Source organism: Petromyzon marinus, unplaced genomic scaffold (assembly GCF_048934315.1).
Source record: "Petromyzon marinus isolate PM22_M1 ecotype Great Lakes invasive population unplaced genomic scaffold, UKy_Petmar_22M1.pri1.0 PM_G_Scaffold_64, whole genome shotgun sequence".
Classification (NCBI taxonomy): Eukaryota; Metazoa; Chordata; class Hyperoartia; order Petromyzontiformes; family Petromyzontidae; genus Petromyzon; species Petromyzon marinus.
The window spans coordinates 774420-789459 of NW_027423018.1; the positions used below are offsets into that span (position 1 = coordinate 774420).

At 45.3% G+C, this 15040-nt stretch overlaps 1 protein-coding gene across 1 annotated transcript; it reads right to left on the minus strand.

The window, feature by feature from the left end:
* Nucleotides 1–713: 713 nt before the first annotated feature.
* Nucleotides 714–11151, minus strand: LOC142919851 (uncharacterized). The gene is made up of 2 exons (XM_076062510.1): nt 10325–11151; nt 714–2780 (listed from the first exon to the last, which is right to left on the minus strand). Exons 1-2 carry the CDS (start codon nt 11143–11145, stop codon nt 1868–1870), a joined length of 1734 nt encoding a protein of 577 aa, XP_075918625.1. The 5' UTR covers nt 11146–11151; the 3' UTR covers nt 714–1867.
* Nucleotides 11152–15040: the final 3889 nt, after the last annotated feature.

Genomic DNA, 15040 nt, shown 5'->3' on the forward strand with positions numbered 1-15040 from the left:
CAACCCGGCTCTGGCTAGAGCCTGGGGAGGGTCCCAGGGTGTCCGAGCCACCTAGGTCCGCTACAACCCGACTCTAACAAGAGCCTCGGTTGAGGGTCCCCGGGTGCCGGTCCAGTCTTCAGGTCTTCGGATGTCTTCAGGCTTGAGTTAGCGAACACTGCCTCGGCCCGTCCAGAGGGCCGGCCTTTTATCCCCAGGTCGGGGTCACCCCTCCCCTCCTGACCCCCCCCCCCCTCCCAGAACCTTCTGAAAGGTCTTAAGGGGCCTTAGGGACGGGTGGGGGGTCAGGGGTGTCAGTCTCCGTTCACAGGGGGGGGGGGGGGTTAACCTTTGGTCGACCCCTACGCACCGCGCTCTCTCTCGGCTGCCCCGTTGACCCGTGAACGTGGTGGCAGGTCAGCTTACAGTGCCTTGTTATGGCGCTTACGCACAACTTCGTGACGAACACTGCACGTTCCGTCATTTTCATGCATGGGGTGCTGCAAACCTACGCGCCCCCTGCATGAACGACGAAGGCGCAGGAACAGACGTTCAATCGTGTTGAAATCGATCTGCAGACGACGGTCTTCTCGCAAGCTTTGTGTCGCCTCATCTCGATCCCGCGATCCCAACCAGGTGAAAGTCCGCATCGAACCGAACCCCTGGCAAAGCCATCTACTTAACGACGAGAGAAAATTCACACGAAATATCGTTTTCAATGAATAAGCTGTTAATGAAGAAATACAATTATTTAATTCAAAACATAATACAATTCAAAGTTGTTTCATTTTCAAACTTCAAAACGGAGCATTGAGAGCTTGCGTGGATGCGTCGTTCTTGTGCAATTTATTTCGTGATTTTCCTGGCCCAAGGCCGCAAATGGTTGTGAGGGGCGCCGCAGGCGGTCAGCCTTGCTTCAACCCTTGGTTGTGAACATCCAGACGTTAATCAGCAAGGAGCATTTCTAGTCCTAGTTCGACAAAATCTACGTCAACACGTAATACAAAACTACAATTTGTGTTGTAGAGAATGAATCTCCTCTACGTGTAACCTTTGAGAGGTATGCCATGTAACTGATTAATGATCCGAGTGTGCTCCCTATTTCAAAGACAATGAGTTGCTCCAGAGGGAGAAGCTTCCTGAAAACACAAAATACCCTTTGACCTGTATGACAAGAACAATGAGTCTCACCTGAGTTATCTGTACAGGTTACTTCCAAAACACACACTTTGTCCTAACATCACTTATTCAATGTTTAACCCTCATAGACAAAATGGTACATGTATGCACACAATCAGACAAGTATTATTGACAGGCATATTAACAAAATTCAATTACTACACTGAAATATACTGCATCAGGTTACATCGCATTAACAAGAAGCTATTTTAGTATGTACAACATACTATTGCGCCATTCAAAACGAGTAGGCCATTGCATACTGGCGTCTGGGTCAAAATTTATCAAATTCTAAACATTACCTACAAACTCCACAACTAAGATGCCACATCAACCATCGCCTCCTACTGACAGGCTCTTGTGCACATGCAGGCCGGAGCAGGGCCACCACCTTGTGCCACACAGGGGCAGCTGCTACTTGGGGATGCTCTTCGAGTGTTTGAGACGAGATACGACACAAAACTCCGAATTGCCGAGGCGATTAAGCAAGCACCATATAAATGGAATTATTAGAACCTAGTGAATGCTTGGGAGCTTATTCGACTCTCGCTCCTGGTTAGAGATCTACCCAACCCACAGGTCCACAAAGACTGGCCGCTCTTACCCTGCAGGTTGAACCTAGGAATTGAGTGTTCAACTTCATTCTTGTCATTAAAGGCCTGTGATAAAGGTGCATCTATTGGAGCGACATCGTTTCAAGCTTACACATCTACCGGGTCTCCATTTGAGTTGTATTGTCTCGGAGGAAGTCCACCCACACCTCCACTTCCACAAACTGCTGGGAGTTGCCTCGCTCTGCCTCACAGTCAGAATTCACCTCCTGCTTCACGTTGCCTCCATCGATGTGAAGGTCCCATTTTGGAGCTGAATCTTCATCTTCACATTTTACCCTCACTTCTTCGCTCTTCACTTCTTCACATTTCACCTTGACCTCTTCAGATTTCACCTCGATACCTTTAAAAGTGTCCAAGCTGGGATTTTCTTCCGGTTGTTTCATGAGGGATGGGCTCATTGCGTCACTTTGACTTTCACAAGCTGATTTCAGACTCCACTCCTTGTGGATCTTCTGATGCTTTTGTGTTCTCTGGTGTACTTTAAGATTTGATGAACGTGCAAACGCCTTCCCACACACACTGCACTTGAAGGGTTTCTCTCCCGTGTGTGTTCTCTGGTGTTCTACAAGAAGAGATGAACGTGCAAACGCCTTCCCACACACACTGCACTTGAAGGGTTTCTCTCCCGTGTGTGTTCTCTGGTGTGCTACAAGAGTAGATAACTGTGCAAACGCCTTCCCACACACACTGCACTTGAAGGGTTTCTCTCCCGTGTGTGTTCTCTGGTGTTCTACAAGAAGAGATGAACGTGCAAACGCCTTCCCACACACACTGCACTTGAAGGGTTTCTCTCCCGTGTGTGTTCTCTGGTGTATTACAAGAACAGATAACTGTGCAAACGCCTTCCCACACACACTGCACTTGAAGGGTTTCTCTCCCGTGTGTGTTCTCTGGTGTTCTACAAGAGTAGATGAACGTGCAAACGCCTTCCCACACACATTGCACTTGAAGGGTTTCTCTCCTGTGTGAGTTCTCTCGTGCCGTGTCAAATTTCCAGTACGATCCGTGCTGTATGCACACCAGTCACAATGTTGCCTTGTAGTAACGAGCTGCGCCGAGCGCCTTTGCTCCATCAGACCAATTCTGCAGAGGAAGCGTCAGAGGAAGCGTCAGCTGCAGACATAAAAATATAATATCTACACCATCTACACGTCAGTATCGATACACAGAGGAAAGCATATATACACAGTAAAACGTGACTTACACGTCTATACTTATTCATATAGTCATGATATAGTGGAAAAGTGTCCCAAATTCAACACACGGGCTGTTATGGCACACAATACAGAGGGAAAATGGTTACAAACATGCCTGGAAGCCCTCGTATCTTCAAAATGAATGTTAACCAAAAACTCCGAGCACACAATTTCAGCTGTCTGGCTTCAAAAGGAATATTTATGAAAGCTAACTTCAGCTGACATAGCAAAGGGTGTTTAAAATAATACTATTTGTGTTATGCAGAAATGCATAAATTAATGTTCAATCGCAACTTAGAGGTGTGAAGACAGGCACAGATGTCCTTGAATGCTGGGGATGAACAGATCCGACTTCAGCTGCACGTGTGTGCTGTGTTAACTTCCTGACTCCATTCTTACAAAGAGTTGCAGAGGAAAACAAAACTAAACTACTGTTTTGATATAACCTCCGTGCTCAATAGAGTTAATAGACTTTACTGCAAACACAAACTTGACACTGTCACACACTCAAGAGGCGGAGCCAGGATTTTCAGGTAGGGGGGGCAACCCCTCCAGCAATGAAAAATGATAATTGTTAGTAAGTAAGGAGTTGTTAGTAAGGAGTTGTTAGTAAGTAATGACTTGTCCCTTACTTTTTATTCGACGCGTGTGATCGGCATTGCGCTCGCTGAAGGTGTTTGCCTTCAGGGAAGTCGTGTACTCTGTATACTCAACTGCGCAAAATTCTGTGAGTCGCTTACAATTGTTTTGCCGTTACTTATTGCCAATTATGGACTCGGACTGTTGTACTCTCATAGAGTCCCTGGCACGTAATAATATGCCACACGGTGGCAGTGGGGGTCACAAAATGCTGATTTATCTATATATATGAAAGGGAAATGTGTGGATACGTGTGTCTGTTTGAAATGTTTAGCATACTTCCCAACGTGCCACACACTTGAAATTTGGCATGTGGGTATGTTTCATACCGTACACAATGTAAAAAAATATAAAAATGGTCTTTTGTATTTTGGGGGGGGAATGACCATGAAGTGTCTGGCGTCAACCCGCAACACCTCTGAGTTAAGCGCTCTGCAATGCTTAGAGCTGTTAACAGCGTGCCGGGAGATTTTAGTTGGCGCTTCGCTCCTGGCCGATGAAGCCATTGGCTTCTCGGAGTTCAACACACATCCTCCGTGCGAAGAACGGGTAGAACTGCTATCTAAAATATGAAGCAGAACATTCCATCTGTTTGTTTGTGTGAAGCAGGAAAAACCTCTCCAATGCTGAGCTCTGGCGTCATGAAAATTTGCACAGCTAACACGGTCTGGAATTTCTAAGTGAACGTGACTATTTTCAGCTCGCCACGTCATTATTCCCTTCCCAAGTGGCCAAAATCGACCTAACGTAGAAGTCGGGTAAGGTTGAATTTCCTTGAGTGAAAACATCCGATTTAGGTAAATTTATTTGTTTCGGCTTTTTTCTTTCTATTTCAGTGAAATAGAAGAGAATGTGAAGTTAATCCAAGACAAGAATCCAAGTCCCGGGCGAAGCTGGGTAGTAAAGCTCGTTACTAATAAACCCCAATGATCCTATCAAAATTAGGGATTTCGATCGAATCGTTGGGGGGGCACGTGCCACCCCACCCCCACTGCCTCCACCACTGTCACACACTGGTATGATTCACAGGTGGTGGTTTGTCCAGACCCATGCCTGGCCACCTTCACCTGCTCAGTATTAATGCTTCCTCACTCCACCAAGTAGTTAATTGAGGATCAATCAACACAGCCGAGGCTGCGTGTCTCTCTTTCTCCCCGTGGTCGTGTGGATTTCCTTCCCGATCTCCCGGTCTCCCCTCTACATGTAGAGAATGAACACCGCCATGCATCTAGAGTGAACACCGCCATGCGTCTAGAGTGAACACCACCAAGCGTCTAGAGTGAATACCACCCCGTGTCTAGAGTGAACACCGCCACGCGTCTATAGTGAACACCACCACGCTGTTGACAAGCCCCACCTTGTTGTTATTGTTGTTGTGGGCAGGTTGCTTCTGAAAACAAGAGCGGTACAGCAGCTCAACGCGGGCGTGGCCTGGTAAAAAAATAAAAAAACTGTGAATATTAAAAAAAAAAGTTACAAAGTAGCGAGCCAGGTGAAGAGAAATTAAAACTTAAGCAAGATACTCTTTGGTTCTTTTGGTAAATTCACGTAGAAAAAATAATTTAATTAAAAGTTTCAGTTTCATTTATTTGGTATAGCCCTGTGAGCCATTCGGCTCTTGAATCGGGTGCAACCGCAACAAACAAAAAACATGAACAAGAAAACATCTTGAAGTGACTATGTGACTGTGCAAACAGAAAATCCAGGGAAAAACAGCAAAATATTCCACAAAAAGCACCGTACACCAACGCTGTGTGCAAATAGCATACGACGTTTCGATTGCAACACAAGCAATCATCATCAGGTACAAATGAAAGAGAAAACAAACCTAGTAAACTTAGAAATGTAATGCAATACAACACAGAGAGTCGGCTAACATAACAGTCAACACCCCACCTGGTTGATAACATTCTTCCAAAGATTGCTCAATTTGAGAGACAAAACACAGACACAGAGACTCATAGAGAGAGATAACAGAGACACACAGAGAGAGATACACACATAGGCACAGAGAAATAACGCCTCTGTGTTGAGGCCTTAAATAGAGAGAGAGGGGGGCAGAGAGGGGAGGGGGTGTAGAGATATTAGCATGTCAATGCAAGGCCGTAGCCATGGAGTCAACATTGGGGGGGACCAAATCTTCCAGGGGGTCTGGGGTCCCCCGCAGAAAAAAAAATCTAAATTTGAAAACTAATTTCCTGACATTTCATAAAATATTGAAAAATTTCACTAATACATGGGATGGATTTTTTTATTTGATACAATAATGTATAATGTTGTATTACATTGCTCTGTTTTTTCTTTTTTACCTTTTCTTGTTTCATAGTATGTAATGGCAGAGATTAGGGTTCATAAAGTACACTGCAATCATATAAACAGAAATCTATGCATTGTTATATGAAGACAAGTCCACATTTTGTGGCCAAGGTTTAGCAAATTGTTTTTATTAACATAGCATCGCAATTATTCTTTTAAAAAATATTTTTATAGCAATATATTGGGTGGACATTTTGAGCATATTTGATTATTGGGGGGGGATATGTCCCCCCCCCATATAATATAATTATTATAACATATTATAATTACAGCCTTGTGTCAATGAGAGATTTGGAACTTTGGTGACTGCAGGAATAATAACACGAGGACACAGAGAGAGAGAGAGAAAGCACACTTATGTTCTTGGTTCTTTCGGTAAAGTCACGTAGAAGGGAAACAATAAAATAATAAAAATATTAAACAATACAATTCTCACGACGTTTCGACAACACAAGCAATCATCATCAGGTGCAAAAACCATAGCAAGAAAATGTTCTTGCTGTGGTTTCCTGCTGTGGTTTCTTATTTTATTGTTTCCCTTCTACGTGGTGACTTTACCGAAAGAACCAAGAATATGAATCCCTGCAGTCACGAAAGCTTTAAATCAAAACCACACTTAATCAAATAAACTGAGTAAAATTTGGAAATGTAATGCAATCCAACACAGAAAGTCGGTCAACACACAATGAACGCATAGCCTGGTAGATTACTTTCTTACAAAGATTGCTCAACTAAGCGAGATAATTGAAGCAAACGCGATCAGGCGAGGGCAGGAGGCAAGGCCCCGCGTGGCTAGGCCCTGCGTTGTAAAGTTCCAACCTGGACATCGATTCCCATGCTCGCTGCTACTCAACTGACATCCCTATGAGAGAGAGAGAGGCTCTACCTTGGTAAACAACAACAACAACCACCACAACCACCACCACAACGACAATCGCAATGAGAATTTCTCACCTCGGATTTCAGTTCACGCGCAGAGCGGCAGATTCCTGTTACCTCGTGACGTCACGCAGCAGCAGGAGATGACGTCACTTGCGTGGTACAAGAACACTCCCCTCCCGCAACGAGCGGGTCTTAATTTAAATAAATTATGTTAATGAGCCCGGCCCATACGTGGAGGGATGGGGCGTGGGTGCTGAACCCGTCGCAATAAACTCGCGACGGTCGACACGAACACATTATGTTAATGAGCCGCCAGTCACCGGGCGTAGCTTTGCCCAAATAAGGATTGTACTTGAACAGATAACGCAAGTTGACCCAGGCAGAGGTGACGTCACGCTCAAGGGCGCGGTAGACGGGGTGGGGTGACTACCTTGGTGACATGACGTCACTGGCGAGGTACACCTCCCCCTGGCGTTTCACGCCGATGAGGTAATGCTGAGTAGTGACGTCACAGAGCGGGATTGGAGTTTAAGTTGATTTAGATTAATTTTCCATTGCTCCCTCCCTTGAACTCAGCAACAACAACGTGGACATTGCATCCCACTGGGATTTTTAGCACACAGCGTTGGTGTACGGTGCTTTTTTCAGGAACATTTTGCTGTTTTTCATGGATTTTCTGTTTGCAGAGTCACACAAAGTAGTAACTTTAAGATGTGTTTCTTGTTCTTGTTTGTTGTGGTTGCACTTGATTCAAGAGCCGAATGGCTCACAGGGGTATACCAGATATATATCAACTGAAACTATTGTGTACACACTGTGTGTGTATGTAAACTGTGTGTGTACACTGTGTGTGCGTACACTGTGTGTGTACACTGTGTGTGTGTACACTGTGTGTACACGTACACAGTGTGCACTGTGTGTGTACACTGTGTGTGTACAGTGTGTGTACACACTGTGTGTGTACACTGTGTGTGTGTGTACACTGTGTGTGTGTGTACACTGTGTCACTGTGCCTGGCACAAGCGTCGTGGTGACGTCACCACCACTTAGTGGCGAATGGCGGTTGTTGTGTCACTGTGTGTGTGTACACTCTGTGTGTACACTATGTGTCACTGTGTGTGTCACTGTGTGTGTATATACACTGTGTGTGTACCCTGTGTGTGTACCCTGTGTGTGTACACTGTGTATACACTGTATGTGTGTACACTGTGGGTGTGTACAGTGTATACCCTGTGTATGTGTACAGTGTATACACTGTGTGCGTGTACAGTGTGCGTGTACACTGTGTGTGTGTGTACACTGTGTATACACTGTGTGTGTATGCTATGTGTGTATACACTGTGTGTGTACACTGTGTGTGTGTACACTGTGTGTACACTGTTTGTGTCCGAACCCCCGGCAAGGCCATCTACTTAATGACGAGAGAAAATTCACACGAAATGTCCTTTTCAATGAAGTCTTCCAGATGTAAATTGATACAAGCTTTTAATGAAGAAATAAAATCATCTAATTCAAAACACAACACAATTCAAAGATGTTTCATTTTAAAACTTCAAAACGGAGCATGGGGTACTTGCGTGAATGCGTCCTTCGTGTGCCGTAAATGTTGTGACTTTCCTGGCCTGAAGGCCGTCAATGTGTTGGACCATTATTGGTGCACAGCGTCTCAACAACAGCAGTGGGGTTTGCTTCAACCGATAGGTAACGAACATCCAGACGTGAATCAGCAAGGATCATTTCTAGTCCTAGTTAGACAAAATCTACGTCAACACGTAAGACAAAACTACAATTCGTGTTGTAGAGAATGTACCTCCTCCTATACGTGTAACTTTCAAGTGGTATGCCTTGTAACTGATTAATGATCCGAGCGTGCTCCCTATTTCAAAGACGATGAGTTGCTCCAGAGGCAGACGCTTCGTGAAACACAAGAGTTCTCTGTACAGGTTACTTCCAAAACACACACACACTTTGTCCTAACATCACTTATTCAATGTGTGACCCTCAGACAAAATATTACATGTACGCGCACAATCAGACAAGTATTAATTCTAAATTATTGACGGGCATATCAACAACATTGAATTACTGCAGCGAAATTGACTGCATCACGTTACATCGTATTAACAAGAAGTTATTTTACAAATACGCACCGTCTGCTTAACAGTGTATGTACAACATACTATTGTTGTGTCATTCAAAACGGGTAGGCCGTTGCATGCTGGCGTCTGGGTCAAAATGTAGCAAACTCTAAACATTACGCTACAAATAATAGATCACGGAGTTTCGATGGCAACACAAGCAATCGTCATCAGGTGGGACAAGCACAGCAGCAATAAGAGGAAACTGCTGGAGTAGGCGCCTACTACTTCAGCAGTTTCTCTTGCTGTGGTTGTCCCACCTGATGACGATTGCTTGTGTTGTGATCTAAACGCCGTGATCTGTTATGTTTCTACTACGTGGTGACTTTACCGAAAGAACTCAAGAGTGTGGATTCCTGCAGTCACGACAGCTTCGAATCAAGATTGCCTACAAACTACACAACTGAGATGACACATCAATCATCGTCCCCTGCTGACAAGCTCTTGTCCACATGCAGGCCGGTGCAGGGCCACCACCTTGTGCCACACAGGGGCAGCTGCTACTTGGGGATGCTCTTTGAGCATTTCAGACGAGGTACGACACAAAACTCCGAGTTGCCGAGGCGATTAAGCGAGCAAAGCGTAAAAGAAATAATCATGAGAACATCGTGAATGCTTGGGAGCTTATTGGCTCTCGCTCCTGGTGAGAGATTGACCCAACCCACAGGTCCACAAAGACTGGCCGCTCTTACTCTGCAGGTTGAACCTAGGAAATGAGTGTTCAACTTCACATTCTAGTCATTAAAGGCCTGTGACAAAGGTGCATCTATTGTAGCGACATCGTCTCTGGCTTACACATCTACCGGGTCTCCACTTGACTTTGGATTGTCTAGGAAGTCCACCCACATCTCTACTTCCACAAACTGCTGGGAGTTGCCTCGCTCTGCCTCACAGTCAGAATTCTCCTCCTGCTTCACGTTGCCTCCATCAATGTGAAGGTCCCATTTTGGAGTTGAATCTTTATCTTCACATTTCACCATCACTTCTTCCCTCTTCACCATCACTTCTTCCCTCTTCACCATCACCTCTTCATATTTCACCTCGATAACTTTAAAAGTGTCCAAGCTGGGATTTTCTTCCGGTTCGTGTTTCATGCGGGATGGGCTCATTGCGGCACTTTGACTTTCACAAGCTGATTTCAGACTCCACTCCATGTGGATCTTCTGATGCTTCTGTGTTCTCTGGTGTACTTGAAGATGTGGTTGCTGTGCAAACGTTATCCCGCAGGGAATGCACCTGAAGGGTTTCTCTCCCGTGTGTGTTCTCTGGTGTACTTGAAGATTTGATGAATCTGCAAACGCCTTCCCACACACACTGCACTTGAAGGGTTTCTCTCCTGTGTGTTCTCTGGTGTTCTACAAGAAGAGATGAACGTGCAAACGCCTTCACGCACACACTGCACTTGAAGGGTTTCTCTCCCGTGTGTGTTCTCTGGTGTATTACAAGAGTAGATGAATATGCAAACACCTTTCCACACACACTGCACTTGAAGGGTTTCTCTCCCGTGTGTGTTCTCTGGTGTTCTACAAGATTAGATGACTGTGCAAACGCATTCCCACACACACTGCACTTGAAGGGTTTATCTCCCATGTGTGTTCTCTGGTGTATTACAAGAGTAGATGAATGTGCAAACGCCTTCCCACACACACTGCACTTGAAGGGTTTCTCTCCCGTGTGTGTTCTCTGGTGTATTACAAGAGCAGATGAATGTGCAAATGCCTTCCCACACACACTGCACTTGAAGGGTTTCTCTCCCGTGTGTGTTCTCTGGTGTTCTACAAGATTAGATGACTGTACAAACGCCTTCCCACACACACTGCACTTGAAGGGTTTCTCTCCCGTGTGTGTTCTCTGGTGTATTACAAGAGCAGATGAATGTGCAAATGCCTTCCCACACACACTGCACTTGAAGGGTTTATCTCCCGTGTGTGTTCTCTGGTGTATTACAAGAGTAGATGAATGTGCAAACGCCTTCCCACACACACTGCACTTGAAGGGTTTCTCTCCCGTGTGTGTTCTCTGGTGTTCTACAAGAGCAGATGAACGTGCAAACGCCTTGTCACACACACTGCACTTGAAGGGTTTCTCTCCTGTGTGAGTTCTCTCGTGCCGTGTTAAATCTCCAGTCCGATCCGTGCTGTATGCACACCGGTCGCATTGGAGCCTTGTCATACCGAGCTGCGCTGAGTGCATTTGCTCCATGAGACCAATTCTGCAGAGGAAGCATCAGAGGAAGCGTCAGCTGCTGACAGAAAAAAATAATATCCACACTATCTACACGTCAGTATCGATGCACAGAGGAAAGCATATATACACAGTAACACGTCACTTACACGTCTATACTTATTCACATATTCATGATATAGTGGAAAAATGTCCCAAATTCATCACACGGGCTGTTATGGCACACAATGAGAGGGCAAATGGTCATGAACATGCCTGGAAGCCCTCGTATCTTCAAAATGAATGTTCACCCAAAACTCTGAGTACACAATTTCAGCTGTCTGGCTGCAAAAGGAATATTTATGAGAGCTAAATTCAGCTGACGTAGCAAAGGGTGTTGAAAACAATACTATTTGTGTTAGGCAGAAATTCATAAATTAATGTTCAATCGCAACTTAGAGGTGTGAATCCAGGCTCAGATGTCCTTAAATGCTGGGATGAACAGTTCCGACTTCAGCTGAATGTGTGTGCTGTGTTAACTTCCTGTTTCCATTCTTATAAAGAGTTCCAGAGGAAAAGAAAAGTAAACTACTGTTATGATATAACCTCCGTGTTCAACAGAGTTAATAGACTTTACTGCAAACACAAACTGTACACTGTCACTGGGCAAACAGGCGGTGGCGTGTCTAGAATCATGCCTGGCCACCTTCATCTGCTGAGCATTAATGCTTCCTCACTCCACCAAGTAATTAATTGAGGATCAACGAACATATCCGAGGCTAACTGGAGTTTGCGTGTCTCTCTCCGTGGTGAGATGTTAACTACCTCACCTGGTATACAGGAGGTCGTGGGTTCGATCCCGACCCTGACGCCTGCTGTATATTTGGAGTTTGTGTGTCACTCCGTTTAGCGTCTTTGACCGATAGACATTGACACACGTATTCTTGTTTCTTTCGGTAAAGTTACGTAGACAGAAAATAACAATAACAGATAATACAATTACATTAAATACAGACCACTTGTGTTGCGATCAAAACGACGTGAGTTTTTTTGCTTTATTTACATTTTTTTTGTTATTTTCATTTAATTTTCTATCTACGTGACTTTACCGAAAGAACCAAGAATATTAATTCCTGCAGTCACCAAAGTTTTAAGTCAAAACATTCACACACGTTGACAAAGCCTCACCTTGTGTTGTTGTGGGCAGGTCGCTTCTGATAACAAGAGCGGTATAGCAGCTCAAGCGGGCTTGGCCTGGTGAAAAAGAAAATAAAAACTGCGTGAATATTTATAATAAAACAAAGTTACAAAGTGGCGAGCCGGGTGAAGACAAATTAAACTTAAGCGAGATAATTAAAGTGAATGCAATCAGGCGAGGGCAGGAGGCAAGGCCCCGGGTGGCTAGGCCCCGCGTTGTAAAGTTCCAACCTGGACATCGATTCCCATGCTCGCTGCTACTCAACTGACATCCCTACGAGAGAGAGAGAGGCTCTACCTTGGTAAACAACAACAACAACCACCACCACAACAACCACCACCACAACAACCACAATCGCAATGAGAATTTATCACCTCGGGTTTCAGTGCAGGAAGCGATAACTTCCTGTTACCTCGTGACGCCACGCGGCAGCAGGTGACATGACGTCACTTCCGGAGTACGAGACACGCTCCTAAATTAGAGAATGAATAAATTATGCTAATGTCGACATCCGTTAACGTCGTGAGTGCTGAACCCGTCGCAATAAACTCGCGACGGCTTTAACGGACACATTATGTTAATGAGCCGCCATTCACTGGGCGTAGCTTTGCCCAAATAAGGATTGGCACTGGAACGATATCGGCAGTGACCCAAGCGGAGGTGACGTCACGCTCAAGAGCGCGGTGGACGGGGAGGGGTGAATACCTTGGTGACATGACGTCACTAGCGAGGTACACCTCCCCCTGGCGTTTCACGCCAATGAAGTAATGCTGAGAGGTGACGTCACAGAGCGCGATTGGCGTTTAAGTTGATTTAGATTCATTTTCCATTGCTCCCTCCCTTGGGTGTGTGGGCTCAGCTACAACAACAAAGTGGACATTGTTGTGTATACACTGTGTGTGTGTACACTGTGTGTTTGTGTACACTGTGTGTGTGTACACTGTGTGTGTGTACACTGTGTGTGTACACTGTGTGTGTGTACACCGTGTGTGTGTACACTGTGTGTGTACACCGTGTGTGTGTACAGTGTGTGTGTGTACACTGTGTGTGTGTACACTGTGTGTATACACTGTGTGTGTGTACACTGTGTGTCCACTCTGTGTGTATACACTGTGTGTGTACAATGTGTGTGTGTACACTGTGTGTGTGTACACAATGTGTGGGTGTACACTGTGTGTGTATACACTGTGTGTGTTTGCACTGTGTGTGTGTACACTGTGTGTATGCACTGCGTGTGTGTACACTGTGTTTACACTTTGTGTGTGTACACTGTGTGTGTGTGTGTACACTGTATGTGTTTACACTGTGTGTGTACACAATGTGTGTGTTTACACTGTGTGTACACTGTGTGTGTGTGTACACTGTGTGTGTACATTGTGTTTACAGTATGTGTGTGTACACTGTGTATGCACTGTGTGTGTGTACACTGTGTATGCACTGTGTGTGTGTGTGTACACTGTGTGTTTACACTCTGTGTGTGCACTGTTTACACTCTGTGTGTACACTGTGTGTGTGCACTGTTTACACTGTGTGTGTGTGTGTGTACACTGTGTGTATGCACTGTGTGTGTGTGTACACTGTGTGTGTACACTGTGTGTGTTTACACTCTGTGTGTGTACATTGTGTGTGTATATACACTGTGTGTGTGTGTGTACACTGTGTGTGTGTACACTGTGTGTGTGTGTACACTGTGTGTGTGTGTGTACACTGTGTGTGTGGACAGTGTGTGTGTACACTGTGTGTACACTGTATGTGTGTGTGTACACTGTGTGTGTGTACACTGTGTGTGTGTACACTGTGTGTCCACTCTGTGTGTATACACTGTGTGTGTGTACAATGTGTGTGTGTACACTGTGTGTGTGTGTACACAATGTGTGGGTGTACACTGTGTGTGTGTACACTGTGTGTGTTTGCACTGTGTGTGTGTGTACACTGTGTGTATGCACTGTGTGTGCGTACACTGTGTGTACACTCTGTGTGTGTACACTGTGTGTGTACACTGTGTGTATGCACTGTGTTTACACTGTGTGTGTACACTGTGTGTATGCACTGTGTTTACACTGTGTGTGTTCATCTTTTTTGGTTCTTTCGGTAAAGTCACGTAGAATGAGAATAAAATAATAAATTAATAAAATAACACAATTAAATTCTCACGACATGTGTGTTTACACTCTGTATGTGTACACTGTGTGTGTACACTGTGTGTGTACACTGTGTGTTTACACTCTGTATGTGTACACTGTCTGTGTGTACACATACAGACACAGGCCACCACTTGGCAGTCCCGGGGAGTCCTCCACCCCCCCCACCACCCTCCACCACTACCCCCACCACCACCCCCACCACCCTTCACCACCACCCTCCATCACCCTGGTGGTGGTGGTTGTTGTTGTTGTTGTGATGTTCTGACACCAGTCAGATCAACACCTTCACAGCCACTGCTGCTGCTGCTGTTTGTTTATAGGCAGAAGGTGTTCACGCCACGTCCCTTTCTCTGTGTGTGTACACTCTGTGTGTGTGTACACTGAGTGTGTGTAGGTGTTCAAGCCACGTCCCTTTCTCTGTGTGTGTACACTCTGTGTGTGTGTACACTGAGTGTGTGTAGGTGTTCACGCCACGTCCCTTTCTCTGTGTGTGTACACTCTGTGTGTACACTGAGTGTGTGTAGGTGTTCACGCCACGTCCCTTTCTCTGTCACCATTTTAATTCTGGGCCAAAGAGGTCCCGCAAACATAA